This window comes from Rhineura floridana, chromosome 20 (genome assembly GCF_030035675.1).
Source record: "Rhineura floridana isolate rRhiFlo1 chromosome 20, rRhiFlo1.hap2, whole genome shotgun sequence".
NCBI lineage: Eukaryota > Metazoa > Chordata > Lepidosauria > Squamata > Rhineuridae > Rhineura > Rhineura floridana.
In genome coordinates, this window is record NC_084499.1 from 10,494,068 (window position 1) to 10,521,047 (window position 26,980).

Genomic DNA, 26,980 nt, shown 5'->3' on the forward strand with positions numbered 1-26,980 from the left:
TGCAGAACACATATTTGTTATGCAATAAGAGTGAGGAATTAATGACCCAGGCAGTAAGAAACTTGCATACTAAGCACTGTAGGAAAAAAAATGACTTATTAATGGTTCTTTCCACTTGTGTGCAAATTCCTAAAACAAATGAGCATGAAATGTGGGCCATCCCTTTAAGCCTTCCCTCCCCACCCCAGGAAAGAGCAGCTCCACCTCCTTAACTTACCTTCTCCCAGATAGGGAACAGCCGACCCTTCCCTCATTCATCCCCCCACCCACTTTTTTTTGAAAGGTTACATTTTGAAACCTTGCATCATGAATCACAAAGTTAGTGGCTTCTGGCAGATCATAAATCAGGCTTCTGGAGTTGCTAGGACAAATCCCAGGACATTTAATCTTTAATATTAGACATGTTTAAGACGGTGAATATTTTATGAAGGTGCTGTTGCAATTTAGCAGATCATTAGCTTATCTTATTTCCCCCTTTCCTTCCTTTGCAGGACTTTTTCTCTCTGCTTTTTTTAAAGATCTCTTAACAGATGAACCCAGTCTTGCTTCTCTCTGGCAAGAAAGCTGCTTATCTAATCTCCTTGAGATATGTTACAGCATTTTTTTCTCTCTTTGAGAACCCAGTGATCATAGGAGTGCATTTTTTAGGGTGTATTACTTTCCCAATGGAAGCAGCTTTTGATCAATGGATCTCCTTCATTTCGCCTAGAAGCTAGGCATGGGGATGTATTTACATACCTTCCATCATTTCTCAACTAAGAACAGGGGTGTGATAGGGACATCTCAATTCTAATGCCAATTATCACTGCCCCAAGACCATTATCCATAGCTTGAAGACTCCGTTCCACCTGCTGTGTGAAACTCTGTTTCCTACCGATTTAATGCCCAAGAAGGTGCTTGTTCTCTCAGCTAAAGATATATTTGATAAACATTGTTGCCTACAATCTGTTAGCGACAGTTGGAAATATACCTCAGCAATTGCAGCACATGGAATGTTAGACTGGGTGCTATCCAACACCTTGTGAATGATTATGCATGCACGTACATGTTCATTAGAGATAGGATGCATCCCTTTGTCTTTGTGAATGCTGCTCCTTCTAGCGGACATTGGTTGGCCACTATGGGAACAGGGTTGGCCTTTGACCTGATCCAGCAACACTCTCCTGTTACTTGTATGTACACTGGAAATAGGATTTATTCATTTTTCCAGTCTCAGATCTAACTTCTCGGGACTTAGGGTTGTATTCAATGTTAGTCCTACTCACAGTAGACCCATTGAAAATAATGAACATTATCAGTGCTATTAATTTCAGTGGGTCTACTCTGAGTAGTATGTAATTGGATGCTACCCTTAAGGCTTGGAGCTAAAATCTGTGGAATGACAACTTGCGCTAACAAAATATTAATGAGGTGCCCCCCCCAAGGTTAAACCAGGGATACTGATTAAAAGTAGAATTTGGACTCTCCCTGATAAATAGGAACAGTTCAAGCATATGTAATGGGGTGTAATGCAAAGAGCCCCTCGTCTTTCTCTAATGCCAACTGTGCTTAAAACTTGGCCTGACTTGGTGCTTTGTCAACAGAAGCCGTCAGCTGAAGGGAAAAGCAGAAGAAAAATCAACACAGGCTTTTAACGACTCCTGGATGAACAAATCCAATTAATCTTTTATTTTTCCCCCAGTGCTTGCTTGGGGATATGTATTTCTGTGAAACAAGGGATCAAACTGAGCCAGCAAATAATGGTGTGCCACATGGCAGTGGAGTGCTTGTGAACTCATTGCGCTTGGGTGCATTTGCCCCAGGTGTGGGTCATCTATTCCCAAACAGTTGCTAAGCAGGAAGGGAAACTTAAGTCATTTTTGGTACACAAAAAGTACCACAGGTGGTTTACACTTCTCCAGATAAGGCTGGAAAAGACTCCCTGCCTAGCACCCTAGAGATCTGGATTACCAGTCTGGATAGACAGTACTGTGCTCGATGGGCCAGATGGTGTCTCCCTATGTTCCTTGTACTGTTCCATATTGCCGTTCACACACAACATAGATAATCATGAGGACGATTCAAATGCACTCCTCAGATTCCTGTATTTGGTTTGTAGGCCAAAATCTGGCCAGTTTCAGTCTTCTCCCTATTAATTTAATTTTACTCCATTAATGCTGAAAAGAAACCCCCATTTTCTATGTGTTGCTTCAGCAGCTGAACCCTACTCATGGACAAAGTCTCCTTACCTCACCTCAAAATCCAGTATTTGTTTGTAAGCTTTCCTGGGGGTAAAAAATTAACAAACCTGACAGCTTGAATCTCCCCTGCCCCAGTCTCATTGAGGAAGAGGAAGGGTAACTCTGTTGGGAAGGCAGAGACCTTGCTGGCTTCTTCTTAAATGGAAACTGTACTCCTTGGTATCAGAGCAGCAAGGCTTCTCCTGTCTTGTCCTTGGCAATTGGATATGCTTATTCAGTGCAGACCACGTGGCCAATTCCCTTTTGTTCACACATTAGAATAGGGAATAATGGGATCAGCGTGGGTGGTTTCCAACCGTTGGTATATCATAGTGTATTATGTGGTCTGAGTCAGTGTAAATGGATGGCTATAGATCACATCCAGGAAGGTTATGAAAGAACTCGCCTCTCTCTAGCCATCCTCCCCACTTGTGGTTTGGAGTTAAACCCATTATGGGAGTGATTTGAATTGGGGGGGATTTGGGGTATCTTGAAATGGGTTGAGTTTCTTTTTTTTTTTAAAGAAACCTAAGGGAGTTCACATTTTGACCACCACCAATTCCAGTTTCACCCCCTAACTATTGAGGTGTATTCTGCAAGTGCAGGGAGTCACCCCCCCCAAAAAAAGTCAGGCAGTTGCATGAGACTTTGCAGAATTTCCTTTGATGTGGAAAATACATGAGCACCCTAATGCCACAATTCCCTTTTTTTCAATATGTGAATGAATGAGATCGGCCCTTCAGCCAACACAGTTTGTGTTGATTTGGTGAGCTGGACTGGCAAGACAAGAGCAGAAAGCAGCTTGTGATAAAGCACTGGGCAGATGTGGTTTCTCTCTCTCTCTCTCACACACACACACATACACACACATGCACACATAAACAAGGGTTTAGCATCCCAATGTGTTGTGTTCTCTTTTTCTAGGTGAATGCAGCTGTCGCGAGGGCTATGCCCCTGACCCCGTACACCGGCACTTGTGTGTGCGCAATGACTGGGGGCACAGTGAAGGGTGAGTGCAAAGTATTCTAGGTGCTTTGATTTGGATTCCTGCATTGAGCAGGGGGTTGTACTCAGTGGCCTTCTAGACCCCTTCCAACTCTACAGTTCTATGATTCTAGGTGAGAAGAGCAAGCAAATGGGGGAAAGGGGTGGCTGGTATGCCTGCTGATTATGTAAGCATCAAGGGTGAACCTTGTCGGCCAGATGAATGTTCCAACTAGTCCAGCTTCCCACCCAGAGCCAGCGTGACACCAATAGCCCTCTCCTGTTGTTGACTCAAAAGTCTAGTCACCATACTTTAAACCAATTAAACCAAAGTTTCTGGATAATCATCAAAGGCAGCCCCTGGTGAAAGTGCATTAAGAGAATCTGTTCTGGCTCTAAATCTGGTGTGGGGAACTCTTGGCCCTCCACATGTTGTTGAACTACAACTCCCGTCATCCCATAGGCCGTGCTTGCTGGAGCTGATGGAGGTTGTAGTTCAGCAACATCTGGAGGGCCAACGGTTCCCCAAACCTGATCTAAATGAAGTATGAATGACTGAAAGATCCCAGTGGTAGTGGGCGAAATGTTAGATTGGTGGCAGCAGTCCAATTCTGCCACACAAGGGAAATTGTTGCCTAGCATCCATCACTGGTGGTCAGTGAAAGGCACAGTCGTGGGAACTAGATGGAATTGGTGAAGTGTCAAAGAGAGAGCTGGAAGACACAGAACTTTAATGATTATTGTTTTAGTGAATCCTAGAATGACATTGTCTTCTCTTCAGGAGTATGAGAACCCTGCAGGTTGGCCTCCTTGTGTCTTGCAACACAGTTTGTACTGCCTTCATAAGTCCTCTCCCAAATAATATTGTTTATAAACTATTTGTTTATAAGTGAAGTATGCATTAAACACCAACACCTCATATAAAAGTAATTAAAAGGAAGCTATTGCTCAGTGATAGAGCATGTGCTTTGCATGGAAAGGATCCAAGGTTTGATCCCCAGCATACCAATGGAGGGCCAGGGAAGACTCTCACCTGAAAATCTGGAGACCCGTCGTCAGTCAGTGTAGACCAGCAATGGGGTGTCTCAGGCCCAAGGGCCAAATGCACCCTCTAAGCCTCTCCATCTGGCCTTTGTGACTTTTTCCACACTGCACCCTCCCCTCAGGCCACGCCCATCACTGGCCTCACTTTGCCCCCTCCTTGAGTGTCTTTGCCTGGGTGAAATGTGTCCTTGAACTCTGACCGTGCCTTTTGTTTGCCTGGATGGAGGATAGTGAGGTGTGTGTGTATGTGTGGGTAAAAACTAGCCTGCCGCGCAAGGCAAAAGTGGGATGTGGCCCCCAGAAGGGAATGTGGCCTTCTAGCTGAAAAAGGTTCCCAACCCCCCGGGGTAGAATATGAACCAATGATCTGACTTTTTATAAATGGCAGCTGCTCACATAACCATTATATGAGAAGCTAATAACCATTCAGTCTTCAACAATAAATAAACAGATCAACCATCTTTGAAATATTAAAAATGGAACTTTGATACAATCACTTAATATATAAATCAATCACTGAAAGTTACACAACATTAGTAAGACAATAAATGTAATTGAATATAGATAAGATCTCCAAGCATCAGAATATCATAAATAAATAGCAGCATCATTATGGGAAGAAAAGAAAGAATGATAAGCAGTTTTGGTTAAATATAATAACTGATAAGTTCCATTGAATAATACCATTATAAAAGAGGGAATGGATTTCCTACAACACATTTTCTTTGTAAAATTCATCTGAGCAACTACTGCACTTTCATTGATTTAACCATTCAAATACATCTTAATAGATCTCCTCTCGTCAATGTACATCACATTATAAAGTGCCCAAAAAGGCAGCATATGCATAAATTGAAATACCCCTCTCTGTTTCCTTTTCTGTATCTTTCAGGCCTTGGCCATATACAACACTTGAAAGAGGCTATGACTTGGTTACTGGAGAGCAAGCACCTGAGAAAATACTTAGGTGAGTCATGCAACCTCTTCACATGGACTTTTGGCATCTACAGGAGTTGCTGGCTGTTTGTTTTGTCTTGTCTGAACATATTTATACAATCAAGATTGCAAAGTTGTTATTTTAGCTTGTTATCCTGCAGTAACCTGTTTTACATAAACAAGGCATTGCCACCACACAAGGAAGACTCGTGACACAAGATTGGAATAACGTTATATTTATTAAATATAACATACTAAATCCAAAGCAAGACAGCCAATCATTCAAATATAATTACTTCGGGCAGGTGAGGCTAATCCTAACTATGTGGGACTACTCTCCCACCTTCAAAAGGCATTAATTCTCATTATTGCATAACTCCAGAGTGAAGGACGTGTGTAAAATCCTCACTCCTTGCTCTTGGAGCCATGCGCGTGGTTCCAACCTCCACACCATGGCCCTGCCGTACAGGCGTTCACCATGATGCGCAAGCCGGTCCCATAAGGACACCACCCAGATCCCCACCAGAGATGAACCCTGATGGTTCCCCGGGAAGTGCTCCTTTTATGATGCCTTAACCGCCTAAATATATAATCCCCCTATATACCTCACCTGCCCGAATTCTATGCCACAAGAGGGGATCAGCGCAAGCTTGGTCCACTCCACCCAACGAAGACAACAAAACCCTTAAACCCTTCATAATATCCTCCAAAAACAAATCACACCCCTGATCTGAAAGATGAACACCATCCCCACGAAACAAATGTGGGGCATGGAACCTAATCCTGTCGTGGGGAATGAATGCCCCCCCGAGCGACAGGAAAAGAGCCCTGATCTTCCTATTCACCCATTTCCGAGATCTATCGATCCTGTTGGGATGAATAGCACCCCTCCACACCCTTCTAACAAGCGTATCTGACCACACAATTATAAGGCGTGGATATGAATTAATAAGCCACGTGAGATCGCGAGTGACCTTAACAAGCAGGTCCACACCTGGACGCTGTACCAAATCATTTTCCCCTAAATGGATCAATAATATATGTGGCCTATCCATAGGAGACATAATACGGCACACAGAAGGCAAAAACGCGTCCCATAACATGCCCCTCCGGGCTAGCCAGTGAACTGTAGCGGTAGCCAAAAGCTGCAGCTGGGTCCCAGGAGCAGACGAAGCCCTCCGAAGAGCCCAAAACAAAGTTGAGTGGCCACACAAGACGATCCTCACGGGAATTGGGATGCTTAGCAAACCTAGGGAAACAAAAACAAAACCTTATTATTAAGGCCTGACATAAGATTTGAATGCATCGGAACGCCATCTTCCAATCGCCTGTATATCGCTAACGCTCATGCCCACGAGGGCTGCGGCCGTAGCCGCACCAATCCGGAAAGAATGCAGCCCATAGACTCCAGCATCACGACCACTGGCCAACAAGGCCCGCCGAACAATGGCCCAAAATTGAAATTGGGTCAGGGCAGAACCATCAGCATGAATGAAAAGATAACACTGGCCCGCTGGCCGGAGAGACAGAAATTGCCGCATTGCAGCCACAGGGCACAATTCAGAGACCTGGCAACTGCATAAAAACACAATAGTGCCATGGCCTTTCTGATCGGTCTTAGAGATCCGCAGGGAAAGCCTCACTATATCGGCACCTAATGTGCAATCGCCTATGCATAAGGCACGATAGGTCACATCACGCTTGGAGGGGGCCAATACTTCACTAGGGCGACAAGCACCGTAAAACATCGTCAGAGTTACTGCGGCGAACAGATGCGACTCATACCGAGATGAGCATAATGAATTAAACAACGCCAGGATCTGGAGGAGAACATCGGGCGTGATTGGCCTCCTCCGGTCAGTGGACCTGGGAGTGGAACCAACCCTCAAGGACCTTTCTGACCCTAAAATCTACAGAATGATCTGGCAGCCCCCGTGCCTTAGAGATAAAGGCAAGCGCAGAAAGGTGACTGGCGATAGTAGAAACAGCATTGTTTTGCCCTTTTAAAGTTATCATAAACTGCAATAGATGATCCACAGGAATAGGCCACGCCAAAGGCATCTCCTTGCTGATGCGGAAAGTCTGGAACTTAGCAAATGAACGCTCGTACGCATTTCGAGTACTGGGAGCCAGAGCAGCTGCAATCGCAACCCCAACTTCTAGTTGCCAAGGTTCCACAGGAAAGGTGGGACTGGCACAGGATCTAGTGCCGCTCCAGGTGCAAGCTCCCGAAAGCACGCCATCTGTAAGCGGGAAAGGGCATCAGCAACGGAATTTAGTAAACCTGGAACATGCCTGGCAAGGAATAAAATATTAAAGCGCAAACATTGCAAGACAAAAGCCCGCACTAAGCGCATAACACGGGGAGACTTAGAAGTTTGTGCATTGATAACGCAAACCGTGGACCAATTATCACACCAGAAGCGCACTGTGCGATTCTGAAATGACAATGGCCAAATATGTACAGCTACTACAATTGGAAAGAATTCCAGGAATGTCAAATCAGAAGTAATTCCATTGGCAAGCCAAGAGGCAGGCCATCGCTCAGCGCACCACTGGGATCTAAATATTACACCAAAACCAGTTCCCCCAGCGGCATCAGAATGCACCTGCAATTCAGCTTCCAATAACAATTCCTGTCGCCAAAAGGAAAGGCCGTTGAATTCTGTCAGGAATTCAAGCCACATGTGCAAATCCGCTCTCATTCCTGCTGTAATACGCAGAAAATGAAAACGAGAGCGAACACCCTTCATGGCGTCACATAGGCGCCTGAGAAATGCACGACCAGGGGAAATAACTTTGGAAGCAAAAACTAAATGTCCTACCAGCTCCTGCAATTGACCCAGTTTAAGTTTCTTTAATACAAGCACTGATCGGAGCAGTTGTCGCAGTGCAACCAACTTATCCAACGGCAAACGTGATGACTGCGCTACCGTATCCAGCTGGATCCCTAAGAAAATAAGGGAAGTAGCAGGGCCCTCAGACTTCTCAGGAGCTAGCGGAACTCCCAATTCCTCAGTTAAAGAGGTGAAGGATTGCATTAAATAGAGGCAGTGAGAAGTCCCAGCCAGCCCAACAAATAACAAATCATCAAGATAATGAGCAGAGAAGGAGGAGGAAGCTTTCCTCCACAGTGCCCATTCCAGAAACATGCTGAATGCTTCGAAAGCAGCACAAGACACTGAACAACCCATTGGCATGGCCCTATCTACGTAAAACTGGCCCTGAAATTTAAAACCCAATAAATCTACATCATCAGGGTGCACAGGCAGGAGGCGAAAAGCGGATTTTATATCACACTTTGCCATTAATGCACCCCTGCCAGCCCTCCTAACTACTCTCACTGCCTCGTCAAAAGAAGTATACTGAACTGACGCGTGTACCGGCGAAATGCCATCGTTAACAGAGGCACCTTTCGGGTAAGATAAATTATGGATAAGCCGGTATTCACCAACCTGCTTCTTAGGCACAATACCTAATGGGGAAATCCTCAAATTTCTCAAAGGAGGACAAGGAAAAGGGCCGGAAATACGATCGGCACTTATCTCCTTATTAAGCTTAGCTAACACAACAGACGCTAAATGGCTAAGAGAGGGCTGATTGACTACTGATGTAGCAATCCGTGGACCCTCAAAGGGAATACGAAAACCATCAGTAAACCCTTGCAGTATAAAACTAGCAGCCTGTCTATCAGGGTAAAACTCTAACAGCTTAGCCAAAGGAGCCAGCTTGACCGGGCTACTGGCCTTGCGACGTACTGCCGCTGTTGCCAGAACCACGTTTGGGCTGGTGATGCTCCCCTGTACCCTGGCGAGCCGTACGTGCACGCTCACAGGAGGAACTGGGGTGGTTGCCCCCACACATTGCACAGGCGTGTCTGAACCTACAAGGACGTCTGAGGCATCTGCCAGTGCTGTTGAATGCCCAGCAGACTTGCTGGGATTGAACCCAGTGCCCGCCTTGGTTGGAACCAAAGGCGGCAGTCTGCACTCGTGCTAACAAATGCCCACTATCAGCTCTATCACCCAAGGTGGGCCTGGCGGGGGTCATAGATCGCAGCCAAAGACCGGCATGCTCAACATCCCAACGGAGGGTGGGATCTAATGCCGCCCTCTGCCTGAAATTCTCATCATACCGAAGCCAAGCGGTGCCAGAGAATTCACGGAAAGCACGATGAACAATGTCCTGATACTTTATCATGGACAAAGCTCTAGATGGATATGCCTGAGTCATAACCCCCATATAAATTGTATAGGCATTCAACCAATTAGGCCAGATGCGATCGACCCTCCGCGTAATGGCGGCCTCACGCTCCTTAACCTCCTGACCATCCTTAGGTTTTGTTTCGTTTTCACGAAACAGGAGAGAAAACAAATCGATGTACTCTCCACGCCAAATTTTTTCCTTAGTTCCTAACAATAAATGGTCCCCTAAAGGAAGAGATGTGTCACCCTGTGGATAAATCCCTTGAGGAAGGGGCAAGTAAGCAGGTGCCAGAGAGGAAGAATTGGCAGACGGCTGCCAAGGAGATACTGCAGCAGCAGGCCAAGGGAGCTGTGGGTGCTGAGGCACCAACACCTCCCCCCCATAAAAACAGTAGGGTGCGTAGAATCACCCAGCACCGGAGAACCAGCAGCTGGGGTATCCTGAAGACGGGGACTGGAAGCATATACTTGTGTATTGTGAGGGTGTAATTGTTGCCCACCTGTATAAGCTGCGGGAGAAGCAACGACCGGCGGCATGGTGAACCCAGTAGACCCAGGAGTGAACGTGGCGGGCGCTGGAGGAACAGGCATCTGTACATCCCGACGCTCAGATTCAGGCAAGGTAAGATTCGTGGGCGGACCAGCAGGCAAACCAACTGAAGGAGTATGCACCGAAGACCCCTCCATTGGCGTAGCATCTTCCAGCACACCAACTCTAGAAACCAAGTCGGCAAGAAGACGAGATTTAGTCATTTTGGAAGCTAACCTAGCAGATTTCTTACCTACAGTTCCGGAATTGGGACCCGCATCGACATCCTGAGTCTGCCTGCGTTCCCTTTCCAGCGCTTCAACTCTAGCCACCAAGGCACGTATGGTCCCCAAATCCTCCTCTTCGTCAGAAGATTGATGCTGCATTGAAGGAGGACGCTTGGTGGCCTGCTTCAGCACACGAACCCCTTTCTTCTGTTGCACCTTCTTGGGAGGCATGCTCAAAAGACCGGGATAAACAATTACACAATTAACAAAGTTTATATACCACCAAATATGTCCAAAAATTCTTCAATTTAACCAACTAACACAATTGCCAATTATAATAAAAAATCGAAATTAAAATTATTTTAATTTTATGCTAATTAAATGTATTTATTTAGTTTTTATTTATTTATTTATTTATTTATTATATTTTTCTTATTATTATTTGTACATATAAGTTAAATACCATATATTTTTTGATAATAAATAACAGAATTAATACTATACTATAAACTATGGGAAAGGGTGGGGGGGGTGAATTTCAATCAACTAAATATAATTACAAACAGCAACTATAGGGTAAATAGTAATACCCACAAAACAATCAAATATAAGAAGCTAAACTATTAATTTAAATAAACAATACTCCAAATAAATTGAAAGATCAACGAGCAAAATAATAAATAACAGCGATTACACAGAGAAAAAACGGAAAGGGAAAGGGGTTAAACAAGGACAATAGCGAAAACTAAGGCAAGAACCAAGAATTAAATTCTAGATCGCCCCAATACCGACCAAACCAACAGCCCAACTCCAAAATTGGACCAAAGAAACTAAGAGAACAGAGGCTTTTTAAATAGAAAAAGGGGAAATAAACGGGAAAAAAGCCGCTAGGCATGCGGGCGGCCGCCCGCAGCCCAGCTATTCAGCGGGGTATCGGGGAGGGAAATTTGAATCGCTAAAGTGAAATGAAAGGATCAGACAAATCGAACAGAGAGAAACCAAGCGATATAACTTAAGGTAAGTAGACACAATCACGCCAATACGCCGACGGAGCAATGGGAAGCACGAACCAACCGCATATCCCGCGAGGCAAAAAAGGCAAGAGCGGGGAGAAGCAGCAGCCTTTTATATGCTGCTCCAACACCCTTCCTGATTGGGTGAACGATCTCACGTGGCTCGAAAATGTTTGTATCGCGAGCATTCACGAGCCCTCCCTTTAATAATGGCGGCGGCAAATCCGTCCCTAAAAGGAACGACATTGCTGGATGTGTCAGCCAGGTTCCCTAGCTGGCTACCATTTGTATGCCTCTGCAAATTGCTGCATACCAGAGAGCACCACCCTGCTGCTGCTTGTCCCAAACACTGTTATACTCCAGGGGTATCCTCAGGGGCTAGAGCCTCAGTCCAAGAACATAAAAGCCTTTTACCAAAACACTTACCCAAGAGAGCAGGATGGCCAAGGCCTAGCACAGACAATAAATCTAGGTCCAAAATGTGATCCAGAAGCAAAGTCAGGCAATAGTCCATGATCAATATCACAGGGAGTTCAAGAAGGAGTGGCCCCTAGAATCATTCACAACAAACCAGAGACTTACGTTGTTTCCAGAAACTGGAACATCAAGAGGAAGGCCTTGTTTACTCTGGCTTACTAGACCACATCCTAATCCCAGTTGCAGGCAGTAAAGAAGTTCCAGGAATTGCTAACTCATGAGTAAGCATGGCCTCTTACTCACAAGCCACACAATGATTGTGGGTCTGTAGGGGCATGCCATGTTATCACTCTTTGGTATGGGCTTTTGGGTAGCGGGATTCTTGAGGACTAAAGGGTGGCTCTACCTCCTCCTCTGACAGCTCCAAGGGGTCTTCAGCAGGTCTCCCACTAGGGGGCCATTAAGGGGATCCTTTGGACTGGTTCTAGGAGATCCTGACTACCTGTTAGGGTCCTCAACCTATGGGGTATCTGGTTGATCCTGCAAGGAGTCTGTGTCTCCGCTAGTAGGGATAACAGTAGCTTTTCCAAAATATAAGGGTAATATATCTTGATACCTTGAACCAGAACTTTCTTTCTTTCTTTCTTTCTTTCTTTCTTTCTTTCTTTCTTTCTTTCTTTCTTTCTTTCTTTCTTTCTTTCTTTCTTTCTTTCTTTTTCTTTCTTTCTTTCTTTCTTTCTTTCTTTCTTTCTTTCTTTCTTTCTTTCTTTCTTTCTTTCTTTCTTTCTTTCTTTCTTCTGTTTGAATTAAGTTTCTTGATTTGCAAGGAAACAAATTGACCAGAGTAAACATACAAGGAAACATAGGGGGGAAAAAACCCAAAAAACCTAAAAGAAAACACCCTCCCAAAAAACTAAACTTCACATAAGGTCACTGTCAATATACACTCACTCACATAGAAAGGAACGTTGGCAAAATACAACTAAAAAAATGCAGGAGCTCAAAGAAGGTAATAATCCAAGTTCAGGCTAACAAGTCTTCCCAAAGAGAAAGATGCAATGCGTAGAGGAATTAATGAAAGGGAGCCAAATCCTTTCAAATGCATCTGGCTGAGCCTGGCCCCATGATAATCTGATGCTATATGTCAGTTCTTCTGACAGTGCTATAGTCCAAATGCCATTAGATTAGCTCCAGAGATAAACCTCCATAAAGGTTTTCCGGCACTGGAGACAGTCATCGCTGCAGCTGCAAGAAACTGCATGAAGCGTTCTTTGTGCTTCCAGTTAGAGCCTTTGGATTTATCACTCGGGTAACTTCATTGGAGGCCTTGCTCTGTATCTCATTGCCATCAGAAGTTTGGCTGACTGGGACTTGTGACAAGTCCTAGTTGTAGCACCCAGGTTGTGGAAATCCATACCTTGGGAAGCTCAATTGCACACACACCCCTTTGGTCAGTTGGTGTTTGGTAAAGACTTCTGTCTTTCACCAAGGCTTATGAATTGTGTTAAGCTGTTTGTTATTGTTGTATTGTTGTGTTCTTTTGCTTTGCTCCCTGTTGCATAATTGTGTTTTAGGTGGTCCTGTTTTTAGCCCTTCATTCATGTTTTCATAACACTATATTTTTACTTGATTATGTTATCTGCCTTAGGGACTCTTCAGGGGGCAAAAAGACATAAACAAACACACAACACCTTGTGATTTTCTTCTTGATTTCATAAACTATCCCAGGATAACAAATGCTGGATTTTATTTATTTATTGCACTTGTATACCGCCCCATAGCCGAAGCTCTCTGGGCGGTTTACAGCAACCAAAAACATTAAAACTAATATACAATTTAAAACATATATTGTAAAAACAATTTAAAACACAATTTAAAAATTTAAAACAATTTAAAACACATGCTAAAATGCCTGGGAGAAGAGGAAAGTCTTGACCTGGCGCCGAGAAGATAACAGTGTTGGCGCCAGGTGCACCTCATCAAAAACATCATTCCATAATTTGGGGGCCACCACTGAGAAGGCCCTCTCCCTTGTTGCCATCCTCCCAGCTTCCCTTGGAGTAGGCACCCAGAGGAGGGCCTTTGATCTTGAGCGTAGTGTATGGGTGGGTTTATATCGGGAGAGGCGTTCCATCAGGTATTGTGGTCCCAAGCCATGTAAGGCTTTATAGGTCAAAACCAGCACCTTGAATCAAGCTCAGAAACATACAGGCAGCCAATGCAAGCAGGCAAGAATTGGTTTTATATGTTCGGACTGTCTGGTCCCTGTTACCAATCTGGCAGCCGCATTTTGCACAAGCTGCAGTTTCCAAACAGTCTTCAAAGGCAGCCCCACGTAGAGTGCATTGCAGTAATCTAATTTGGAGGTTACCAGAGCATGGACAACTGAAGCCAGGTTATCCCTGTCCAGATAGGGACGTAGTTGGGCCACCAACCGAAGTTGGTAGAAGGCACTCCGTGCCACCGAGGCTACCTGAGCCTCAAGTGACAGAGATAGTTCTAGGAGAACCCCCAAGCTACGAACCTGCTCCTTCAGGGGGAGTGCAACCCCATCCAGAACAGGTTGGACATCCACCATCTGGTCAGAAGAACCACCCACTAGCAGCATCTCAGTCTTGTCTGGATTGGGCCTCAGTTTATTAGCCCTCATCCAGTCCATTATCGCAGCCAGGCACCGGTTCAGCACATTGACAGCCTCACCTGAAGAAGATGAAAAGGAGAAATAGAGCTGCGTGTCATCAGCATACTGATGGCAATGCACTCCAAAGCTCCGGATGACCACACCCAATGGTTTCATGTAGATGTTGAACAGCATGGGGGACAGAACTGACCCCTGCGGAACCCCATATTGGAGAGTCCAGGGTGCCCAGTAATGTTCCTCCAGCACCACCTTCTGGAGGCGACCCACCAAGTAGGAGCGGAACCACCGCCATGCAGTACCTCCCACTCCCAACTCAGCCAGTCTCCCCAGAAGGATACCATGGTCGATGGTATCGAAAGCCACTGAGAGATCAAGGAGATGGACCTGTTCATATTTTTTCTTGGATATCCCTAATTACTTTTTACAGTATTTATATAGAAAATGTATGGTTTGGTTTTCAATATAGCAATTCTCAAACTGCAGAACCAAACCCAAGGTACAATTTAAAAACTGGGAGAAAACGATCTGAAGGTAGACCACAAATACCAGCAGCCAGTATAGGTGAGAAGGCATGTTAAACATACAAAGATGATGTTATGACTTGGGGAGCATCACCAATAAAACACTTTCTGTAGCGGCCATTAGATTCACAGATTCCATGTCCTATCAGATGGTTGTCTCTACTAGGCAGTGGAGGCTGATTCATTAGAGAAAATAGGGCACTGCCATAAGGTCCAGCAGGTTTTCCAGCCAATAATGTGCAGGTAGCTAAAAGGCCCAAGTATTCTGTGCTAAAAATAGCAAGTTTTGGACCCAGGAAATCCAGAGAGTATTTACCTGTAGGCATCATTCTTGCCTTCTGTTCTTACCCCTCTTTTTTGAAGGTCCACCTACAGCCTGGGCCAGGGCCTCTGGCTTCCTGTCAGCAAGAGTTTTGTGGTTCCTCCTGTGGAGCTTTCGATAAACCCACTGGCCAGCTGCAAAACGGATGTCCTGGTGACAGAAGATCCAGCCGATGTCAGGTAAGAAGGCACATCGTGGATGAGGAAAGGTTGCAGTAGCCATTGAGAGGTTTCTAAAATGAAGCAAGCTGTTGCACTGAAATATTTCCACAGGCCTCTCTCTCTGCATGGGGCATGTGCTAGATTTACCTGCTACACCCTCACATTATGCTGTTACATTAATCTTGATATTTTAAGTAATACAAAGTAGTCCCTTTGTAGAGGTGGGAAATGTGTTGTTTTTCCCTTGTCTTTTCTGGAACGTTAGTCCAGGGTGCAGAACCCAAGCTGTGCACAGACATAATAGGTGTGGGTTTTTCTGCTGAGAAATGAGCTCTGTGTACCCCACCCCAACTGATAACCTTCACTCTTCAGATACATCTTGTTCCAAATGATGTTGCCATCATTACCCTAACTGCTACTGTTATTTTCCTTTTCAAGTGACTCGCATAGTTTCCTCATCAAACCTTTCTTTAGCACTCTCTGCATTTTAAGTAGTAAAATATTTTGGAGGATTTTCTCTTTAAAAAAAATGAAAAACTGCTCTAAGAAAGGGTTGGAGGTGTTTCATGATTGACATAAGGGATAGCCAATCAGTACTGTGCACTGAGAAGAGGTAAGTGGGATTAAGAAAACAGCTCCATAATTGACAAAGGCCAGCCACACTATGCAAATGTGACTTCTGCTGGGGGGGAAATGATCTGGGGGGGGGGAAGGTTGTACGTAAGCACACAACGGAGCTTCTCTGTGCCTGTATACACCCAGAACATGCTCTACTGGTATACACTTGTCTGCATCCATAGCTAATCTCCTAGAATTTGAAGTATGAGAGTTCAGAATTGGGATTGTTTTGAAACTCCAAATTCAGTTGTTAGTTTCCATTGCAAGACAGGCAGGCTTACTGGCGGAGATGGCTACCAATCTGCTTCCAGTGAAGAAGGAATTCTCCCCTTACTCAAAGAACATAAGAGCAAATTAAGTCATACATTTAATTTCTACAGCACTTTTAATTAGAAAGCTTCATGCATGGCACCACTGCTGTGGTTTCCATGCCCTGACACCTGGTAGAGGCCAGCATTGTCCTACCCACCACATAGATTCAACACTATTGAGATGAAACTCTTTAAATACATACCGGTGGATAGTTCTTCCCGGCTGTAGGGAAAACAGCAGCTACAGCAGGACCAAGAATATGAGAGAATGGGAAAGGTCCATGAGCAGGTAGGGTATCATCACCTGTGAAGAAGAGAGCTCCAACTTTATAATACCAAATGTGAAGAAGTGGAAACCCAGATGCAAAAAAGGGAGAATAGTTAACCAAGCACCTCTGTGTCATACAGCAGATACTAAATTATTCAAAATTTAATAAATGAGGTAATAAATATTTGATGTTGAATTATGGAAGGCTCCACAAATACATTGGAAGCCCGAAAGCAATCTATTATGTCTGCGTTCAGACTTGAGCTCTTCTCAGATGGGGATTGGCCTGTCAGATAAAAGGGTGTTTTGGTGGCCCGTGAAAGATGAAATTGGTATAGCATGGAATATTTTCTCCCTTATTTATTTTTTATTTATTTTTTGTGTAGAGATAATTTTGATCACAGCTACATGGGCTGTTGTGGAGGTGTCAGTCTGAAATTAAGTGCTGGGTCTCAGTATTTCCTTCACATTTCAGGAAACAGCCCAGAGTTTCTGTCTTCCCTTTTCAGTCCCCACCCGCCCTTCACCATGTTCTTTGATATTACTGCTACTCCTGTTATTGTTACTTATTAATCTCTGAATCACCTTTTACATATATGCTTCAAGGTAATTAACAGACATATGATGATGACAGCTTTTAAAAACCGTACAGAAAAAAAACTGAAAATAGGTTTAAAAATAATAGAGAATGAATACCTAAGACAGAGACCATTTTATTCAGCTAGAAAAGCTTGTTAAAACAAAAAAAAATGTCTTCATTTGTTTCTGGAAAGTACAGATGGTAAAGTCTACCCCTTAAGTGTAAAGTGCTGATGTGGTCTTTGTTGTTTGCAGCTGCAGTAATTTACAGGTGGAAAAACTGCCCCCCCTTTTTGGAATTCCCACGATGTTATTGGACTATAACTCCCAGCATCCCCTGCCAGTTTAGCCGATGGTCAAGGATTATGGGAACTGTACTCCAACAATCCCCAGAGTTCTCTGGGAAGAGTGATTGATAGTTAAACCACTCTGCAGATTGTAGCCCTGGGAGGGGAATAGGGCATCTCCTAACAGTTCTCAGCACCCTTAACAAAGTACAGTTCCCAGGATTCTTTGGGGGAAGCCATGACTATTTGAAATGGAATAATAGTGGAATAAATGTATGGTGTGAATGTGCCCTAAAGCATTTATTAGCTTTATTAGGGTTATTTTTTAAAAAGAGGCTAAGGGTAGTTAAAGATAAGTGGTAGCCGTAATTAACCAACCAACCAAGAAAGAACGAAAGAAAAGGGAGTGTCAAGCATCGTGGACTAAATCTCCCATCACCCCTGACCATTGGCCCTGCTTGTTGGGACTGATGGAAGTTGTAGCTTATATTCAGGGTAGGCAGAAAATAGACTGGGATCTGCTAGTAGATCTCTGGGGTGATGGACTGCATGTTAGCAAATATTTCTAACTTCCAATTCTTTAGCAACAGCAACAACAAGATGACAATTACCTAAATCAGGCCGCTGAAATGAAGACAGCTAACAGGGAAGAACTAGTGTGTGCGACGACTGAGCTCAGTTTGGTCCTGGCACCGAAAACAAATTTCTAATTACAGAATGGGCTCAGAGACAGTCTGTTCTTTAATCTTAACTTGGTACCTTTTGCACCTGGCACTGGTTGGTGGGTCTTGGGGTTCTAGAAAAGCAATAACAGCACCGAAGCAGGTGCGACAAGTCCACCTCTGGTCTATAACATCTGGAGGGCACCAGGTTGGGAAGGCCTGATGTAGGTTGTGTGCAGGATGCTGTTGTAGGTGGACCTTTTGCTGTGGCCCAGCAGGGATGTCATTCTGTTCTTTTCTCCCTCATCCATTGGAATATAAGACCTTCTTGCAAAGTCTCCTTGGAGCATAGCCTAGCAACTCAGCTTTGTTTTCCAGACTTGCTTTATTCCTGCCACTGAACTGGATGCTCTCTTCAGTTGTGTTGTGACATGTTGCATTGGCAGCAATGCTGTCAGGGCATTCCTGTTTGCTCCTTTGTAATACAGTAGCATTTACTCTGTTTTTCTTTTTTTAAGCCGTTAGTTGTGAGTGCACCGTGTTCCTCCAGGCCTCTTATTAGCCTGACACCTTTGCCTGGGGGTCACTCTTTTCTAAGAGTTTGATGGAGGAAAATTGCCAAGCACTTACTTTGTGAGAAGCCTTAAGAAGTTCTTTATAACTCTTGGGGCGAAGGTCTCAGCATGACCCTTGTATCTTAATGAAGAGTGCAGCAGAGATATGTGGTGAGGATTTGGGAGGGGGGTGACGAATACTGATCTGCTTTTAGTACCACTTCAAACAAGGATTCTGTTTTCTAGAGATGGAGCTATTTGTGTGTAGGGTTGTTTGGATTCTTGAGACTGCATTAACCGGACTAGTTAAATGTAATCAAGGTCATGTTTGCGTGTTATGTTAAGCTTAAGCACATCATGTGAAACCGAGTATAGCCCCCGGTGCTAGTGGATGGCCAGGGTGGGAGGGTGAAGTTCCTGCTCTGCGATCCATGGCGGCATCACATTGTGGAGTGAATCATACCCAGTGACCTGCTGGTGCTGTGGATTGCAGATTGGGAGCTCCAAGCTCCCTGGCAAACCCTTCCACGAAGGTGGCATGAGCTTACCTAGGCATGCCCACATCACCCGCTCTCTCTGTTGCCATTATCAGCATGCTGCACGCACATACGTGCCATCATCCAAGATGGTGGCAGGAGCGTCCCTAAAGGGTTGATGTCCCTGTTGCCATCTTGGGTGATGGTAGGCGTATGCGCACAGGGCACTAGCGCAAAACTGTCACAACAATGTGGAAGGTGGGGTGGGCGGGTCAGTTTAAGTCCACATCACCTGCGTGATGGGGTGTTGGGGGCATGACAACCCAAGCCCGGGGCAATCTAGAGCCCAAGGGCCCAGTCATGTTTGCTGCCTGCTTAATGTGTTTTCTGAACTCAGGATTGTGGTTAAGGCCTCCTCCTTAACCACAATTTGTAGATTTAGCATGATAATGGATTTGGACGACAAGCTAAGCTAAACCTTAGCTTAGCTGTCATCTCAGGCTGACCTAAAAAGCCCAGGGAGGAGCGCAGCATGTGTAAGCACCTCTCTGTGAGCCAGTATATTCTCATGGCCACAGTAAGCTGTACTCTGGCCTCATTAATGACTGTTGCAGGGACACAGAACTCTAGGCAAGAGACAGACAATAATGGAGAAGAGGTGGTGGGACTTGGTACATAAAGTAGCATCAAGGAAAGGATTCTCATGGGGACAGAATCAATGCCAGTAGTTTGTCTGAAAACAATGTGGCTCTTAAACCATGACACATCCTTCACCATACACAAACAGCAGCCCATGTACCCCTTTGCAGTCACTGCTGGTATCAGGAATCTAGAGTAGTCTTCTAGATTTTATGCACCTTCTGCTTCACTAGGGCTCATTTCTCAAGGACCACAGTGTATTCCCTCCAACCTTCACCCCTTGCTTTCAAGGCTAGGGGCAAAAACGAGTTACACGTGTGTGATGTGCTTAGGTAATTTCCTGTGGCTTCTTTACTCCCATGTGTACTATTAAGTTCTTGTGTTTTGTATATCATGTAGGATGTGTTTTGTACATTCAAACTAGGGATGCCCAAAGAACTTGATTTTTGTGAATTCTCATATGAACTGGCCTGCTCTGTAGTGCTCTAATCAGAATGCGGATTGGAACCTTGCCTATCTGCCTGTGTGTTTGCACTTTCTGAATATGCTGACTCAGTGTTTGGCTTAAAAAAGGTTGTTATTTTAAGAAATACACATTTTGAGAGGAAATTTATTGTGAGAAACCATTCTCCCTACCTCAGCTCACATCCAGAAATTAGCAGCATCTTGCTTTGAACAAATGCACTTATTTATTTATTTATTTCATTTATTGATTGATTTATATCCCACCCTTTCTCCCAGCAGGAGCCCAGGGTGGCAAACAAAAGCACTAAAAACACTTTACAACATCATAAAAACAGACCTTAAAATATATTAAAACACAACAACCATTAAAAACATATTAAAGCAAAACATCTTGTAAAACACTTTTAAAAAAGCTTCAAAAACATTTAAAAAAGAAGGTTTAAAACATATATTAAAAAGCAATTACAGCACAGACACACACAGACTCGGATAAGGTATCTACTTGAAAGGCTTGTTGAAAGAGAAAGATCTTCAGTAGGCCCCAAAACGATAACTGAGATTGTGCCTAATATTTAAGGGGAGGGAATTCCACAGGGTAGGTGCGACTACACTAAAGGTCCATTTCCTATGTTGTGTGGAATGGACCTACTGATAAGATGGTGTCTGAAGGAGGCTGGGTATATAATGGATAATTATATATATAATGTATCCTGGTCCAAAGCTGTATAGGGTTTGTACACCAAAACTAGAACCTTGAACTTGGCCCGGTAGCTAATAGGTAGCCAGTGCACTTCTTTTAGTAGTGGAGTGACATGTTGGTGATAACCTGCTCCAGTGAGCACTCTCACCACCTCATTTTGCACCAGCTGCAGCTTCCAGACCAACCTCAAAGGCAGCCCCACATTACAGTAATCCAGCCTAGAGGTTAGCAGTGCATGGACAACAGTGGTCAGGCTATCCCAGTCCAGAAACAGCCGCAGCTGTTTTACCAACTGAAGCTGGTAAAAGGCACTCCTAGCCACTGAGGTTACCTGGGGCTCTAGCAACAAAGATGGATCCAGGAGCACCCCCAGACTACAGACCTGCTCTTTCAGAGGGAGTACGATCCCATCCAAAGCAGGCAACTGACCAATTATCCAAACTCGGGAACCACCAACCCACAGTGTCTCCATCTTGCTAGGATTGAGAGTCAGTTTATTGGCCCTCAACCAGCCCACTACAGAGTCCTGGCACTGTTCCAAGGCTTGCATGGCCTCTCCCAATTCAGATGTTACAGAGAAATAGATCTGGGTATCATCAGCATACTGCTGACACCTTGCCTTAAATCTCCTGATGACCACACAACAAGGGGTTCATATAGGAGTAAAACAGCAAGGGGAACAAGATGGTACCTTGTGGCACCCCACAGCACAACTGCCAGGGGTCCGAAATAAAATCGCCCAATGCTGTTCTCTGCAAACAACCTTGGAGATAGGATCAGAACCACTGTAAAACAGTGCCTCCAATACCCATCTCACCAAGTCGGCCCAGAAGGATGCCATGGTCAATGGTATCAAAAGCTGCCGAGAGATTAATTAGAAATAACTGGGTCACATTCCCCCTGCCCTTCTCCCAATAAAGGTCATCCATCAGGGCAACGAAGGGAGAGTTATTCCCATAACCAGGCCTGAACCCAGGCAGGAATGGGTCACAATAATCTGTTTCATCCAAGAGTACTTGCAATTGTTGTGTCACAACCTGCTCAATCACCTTCCCTAAGAAGGGGGTATTTGCGATGGGGTGGTAGTTGTTGCAAACCAATGGCTCCAGGGTGGTTTTTTTCAGGAGTGGTCGAATCACCAACTCTTTCAGGGTGGCTGGAACCACTCCCTCCCGCAATGATGTGTTGACCACACCCTGGATCCACTTGGTCAACCCCACTTGGCAAGCTTTAATAAACCAAGAAGGGGAAAGGTCGAGAGGACATGTTGCTAGCCGCATTGTTGCAAGGACCTTGTATGTCATCAGGCCGCATCAACTGAAACCATGCCCAAGTAGTTGCAGCAGACATTGCACCGGACATCTCACTAGTAGATGTTTATGAGGCATCAAGATTGCTACAGAGACAAGCAACTTTACCCTCAAAGTGCCTTACAAATAATTCACAGTGGGCCTCCGAAGGGTCTAAAACTCCATTTCCTGGAGTTGATGTCAACAGAACCCTGACAGTAAAGAAAAGCTCCACTGGATGGCTACTTGAAGATGCGATGGTGGCAGAGAAGTGGACCTTCTTTGTAGCCCTCACCACCACAGAGTAGGCATGGCTATGATGTTTTACTTGTGCCTGATCAGCCTAACAGCATGTCTTTCACCACGTGCACTCTAGCCATCACCCAGTCTGTTTCATTGCCCTTAGCTCACTGGTGTACCAAGGTGCAAACCAGGCTCCACAATGCCGGAGAGGGCGCACGGGGTCAACTGTGTCAAGAGCCCGACATGTGTCACTGTCCTACAGCGTGACAAGGGCTTCATCAACTGCTCTATCTACTGGGAACTCTCCCAGGGCATTCAGAAATCCGGTGGATTCCATTAGTCTCCGGGGATAGACCATCTTAATCTGTCTATCACTGCTGCAGGGGAGGATCAGAGCCATAAGTCTAAACTTCACCAGGAAATGGTCTGACTATGACAATGAGGTGACATCCACCCCCCCATCTCCAGACCACCCCTTCCTCCATCTGCAACAAAAGCCAAGTAGAGGGAGTGCCCTGTCCTATGTATTGGGCTGGTGACAACTTGAGACAGCCCCATGGCCATCACAGAGGCCATGAAGTCCCCAGCCGGAACACTTGAGGCAGCCTCAGCATGGACATTGAAATCATCTAGGACTATCATTCTGGGGTCCTCCAATACCACAGCCAATATGGCCTCCTCCAGCTCAGTCAGAGAAGCTGCCAGGCAGCAGGGTGGACAATACACCAGCAGCAACCCTAGTTTCCTGTCTCCTTGGCCCGACACCAGGTGTAGGCCCTCACAGCTAGCTCCAAGACAGAGTGGTTTCCTGGTGATAGAGATGGAAGTTCTGTAGACCACAGCAACTCCTCCCCCATCCCTGCAGCCTGTTCTAGCGTTGCACAGAGTATCCAGATGGGCAAAGCTGGGTCAAATCAACACCTCCCAGCTCACCCACCCAGGTCTTGGTAATGCACACCAAATTGGCAACTTCATCCATGATCAAATCATGGATGAGTGTGGTCTTATTGTATACTGATCTCACATTAAACAAAAGCACACATAGGCCAGTGTGCACAGCAGATGAGCAAAGAGGAACCCATCCCTGAGAGGAGTGGGAGCGAGGAACAAGGCGTAGATAGACTTGCCCTCATCTTCTATGGTAGTTCACCACCTCTCCATGGCTATACCTCCCTCTACCCATGATCACTGAAATTGGGGTGTCATCACCAATGTTCCTCCTTACTAAGACTCCTCCTAAATACCCGATATGAACCCAACAAGAGCCCACCAACAAAACCTACTTGAACCAATTATCCCAGTAGGCCTCTGCAAGAATTAGGAATAGTAAGACCCACTCAATACTTTTCACACAGGGCACATCTACTCCCCCTTTATCTCACACTTAGGAAGGGCCAGCCTTCTGCCAGTTACAGACTCTCACTCTAAAGGCATCTGGTAACTTTCTCCTATCATTCAGTTCACTGCACAGGCTCTCACCCTTTGCAGGAACTACACATGCATCATACAGCCTCCCCACTATCAATCTCCTCTGGATTTTCTTTAAAAAAAAAAATAGAAGGGGGTAGCACCCTCACCCTTGGGATTCCCTAAGGGGCTCCAGACTTTTATGCCCCCTTACCCAGCTAGGAGCTGATGGAAGAGGCTGCAAGATTGACTGTAGTCTCTCTCTGGAATCAAGGTCAGGCAGGGGGTCCCAGTCCTTGCAGCACTTACCAGGGACTTCAGCTGTCTCAAGAGACAGCAACCCAGAGGACTGAGGAAGCAAGCACCCAGATGCTCAGGCACTCATTCCCAGGGAAGATCTTCTCTAGTCCCCCAGTGCTGCAACTGTTCCCCTGGAGGTTGTCATGGGATGTACCTGTTTAACAAGGTCCACCTATCAACTCCTGGCATTATTTCCATGGCCAAAGCAGGTGCTATTATTAAGTCTTGTTGAGTCAGTCCTTGTCTATGTCTCCTGAAGATCGGTACACCTAGGCTGACATGGCCTGTGGAAAGGAAACCGAGCCCAAACCTGGTTGCAACAAATTAGGAGGGGCTGAAGGGTCAGGTCACTAGAACAGACAATAATGCTGGGGAAAACAGAAGGGAGTAGAAAAAAGGAAGGCCAAACAAGAGATGGATTGATTCCATAAAGGAAGCCACAGATCTGAACTTACAAGATCTGAACAGGGTGGTTCATGACAGATTGGAGGGCGCTGATTCATAGGGTCGCCGTAAGTCGTGATTGACTTGACAATATATATAACAGCAACAAGAAGGGTCAGGATGGACGGATATGTCAGCTTCAGTTTTTCTCCATTTCTCATTTTTTCCAGCCTTAGTTCAGTTGACCTCATCTCCACATTTATTTGAAATCTTTTCTTTTTAAACACACACACACATTTGTGTTGAGATTTCTTCCAATATATGCTTTTTTGTACATGATTTGGTCTAATATATGCATTTCTGCAAGCAATTTCCCCTATTACAATCTGTTTGTACATTATTTTTCATTAATATATGCATTTTTGTACAACATGTGGCCTTATATATGCATCTTTGTAAACTATATCTTATTAATATATGCATTTTTGTGCACACTTTTTGGTTGGAGAGAACTGCATTGTGAAATTCATATAAGTGCAGATTTTGAAGGACAGCTGTTTTTCTGTTTACTTATTGGCTCAGGAAGTGAGGATTAGGTAGGTTCGTATCAAAATGCAAACGGAAGTTGAGCTAAGAGAAGAGGCATGGTTGCCCTGCTATTAGAACTCAAAAAGAGTTGAGAAATCAGTTGCTTTAGCTGCTTTCCTGCTTCCAAGCTTGTTATATTTCCTTACTTTGCCAGTTGTTCTCAATTTACTGTTCCCTTTGCTTTGCATTGGGAAGTTGAGGGCCACCTGTTTTGTCACCAGTTCCAAAAGAAAAAAAATTCTGTATATGATTTATTTATCTTTTTAGCATCAGCAGATATAAATCATGGGGCAAAGCCTTAGCTGTTGCGGTGACGTGACATAGGGCTCTATTATTACAGTGACCATGGAGAGACATAAAGGCCCTGTACTCTTCTGAGACGCTCTAGAGGTGCCTTGATGGGAGCATCAGGCGTTTCAGCAGAAGGATGTTTTCTCTTGAGCTTGCTGTCGATTCATCTTATTTTTTTCCCCTCCTGAGCGAACTCACTCACTTTTGGCTCATTGCTGCTTGATGGTATGTTGGGTAAAGTGACTGTAATACCCTTTAATTTTTTCCTCCTTAAAGTTGGTTTTGGATCAGGAGATCTCAAGGCTTGGACAGGGACGTGCTATGGATGCCTGGAGCTAATCCAATATCTCCCAGACCGAGTTCCTCTTCCTTAAAGTGAGAACAATAGTGATTGTTGTGAGGATGAAATATAACTATGAAAAATAACTATGTAGAACACTTTACACATTTTTTCCTTTTCCAATAATATTTGTATGCCACCCTTCCACCTTTCAGGGAGGGGCCATTGGTTGTGACATCATACATGCTTTGTGTGTGGAAGGTGACAGGTTCAGTTCCAGGCATCTCCAGTCAAAAGGATCAGAGGGTAGATGATTGGAAAGTCTGAGGCCCTGTAGAGTTACTGCCAGTCAGAGATGACAATACTGGACCACTGAACAAACTGACTCGTTTTACTGCAACACCTTCCTTGTGTTTTCCAATCATGTCAATAAAACATAGGGGAAATTTAAAATAAAAATATCAGGAACCACTTGCTATTATACACTTTGACGACTGAAAGGAACAGCACAAGACCTTCTAATCTAAGGCAATACTAGAAACAGTATTAACATAAGAGATAAAGAAAGCAAGATATAAATTTAATCACCCACCAAGTAATTGAGTGAAGAAGGCATACTTTGCTTGGTGCCTAAAATATAACAATGGTGCTGCCAGGTAGAACTCCCTTGCAAAGGCGTCCCATAGGTGGGATGCGGCCACAGAAAAAGGCTGCGTCTCCAGTGGTTACCCATGTGAACTCCACAGGGAAAGAGGGCACACAGAGGAGGGTTTCCTCTGATGATCTCAGTCTTTAAGAGTGCTAAGAAAATTAGAGCTCTGCAATGCCATCTTTTGGTTTTGGGGCATTCCGTAACCTTTTTGAAAAAGTAGCTTCTTGCACAAGTTAATTATTTCTTGCTGCTGGTGCCGCTGAGAGAAAATGGCTTAGCTCTGAGCAAGTCCTTTATCAGACTCTTTAATCAATGGTAGCGTTGAACCGTAGAGGGAGCTCCCTTCAAAGTCTATTGCTCTGTCAATAATAACATCAACCGCTGACAATAAAGGCGTCCCTGCATTCCTGACACCAGGCACTGGTGATGAATCGCAGGTTTAACATAGTGGAGCAAATTGATCATTGCTTTGCCGGACATCACTCGTGTCACAGCGATGCTGTCATTGCCAGAGATAAATGCCCCATGCCAGGGAGATGAGGGTTTCTCGGCCTTTATTGTGTTACAAATGGACCTTGAACTTCCTCATGAGCATAGCTCACTAGAAATGCAAGTTCCCCTATTGAGAGTGCAGCAGGATCTTTTGCTGGAGTTACCCGCACGTCACCCCCAGAGCATGTATAATTTTACCCGTAACCCAATGACACGTACACAGAAAGTAAAATAAAGAGTGGTTTTATTAAGAGAAGAAACAAGGAAAAATATTGC

At 44.7% G+C, this 26,980-nt stretch overlaps 1 protein-coding gene across 5 annotated transcripts in view; it reads left to right on the forward strand.

Moving 5' to 3' along the window:
- The window catches only part of ASTN2 (astrotactin 2), a 773,365-nt gene that overhangs the window by 389,909 nt on the left and 356,476 nt on the right, over positions 1-26,980 (forward strand). For 4 of the 5 annotated variants that reach the window (XM_061604310.1, XM_061604311.1, XM_061604312.1 and 1 more), the window contains exons 8-10: positions 3,144-3,228; positions 5,140-5,214; positions 15,100-15,237. In XM_061604310.1, coding sequence (XP_061460294.1) covers positions 3,144-3,228; positions 5,140-5,214; positions 15,100-15,237 — 298 coding nt within the window. The remainder of the gene's footprint in view (positions 1-3,143; positions 3,229-5,139; positions 5,215-15,099; positions 15,238-26,980) is intronic. The other variant, XM_061604308.1, reaches the window with a different exon arrangement.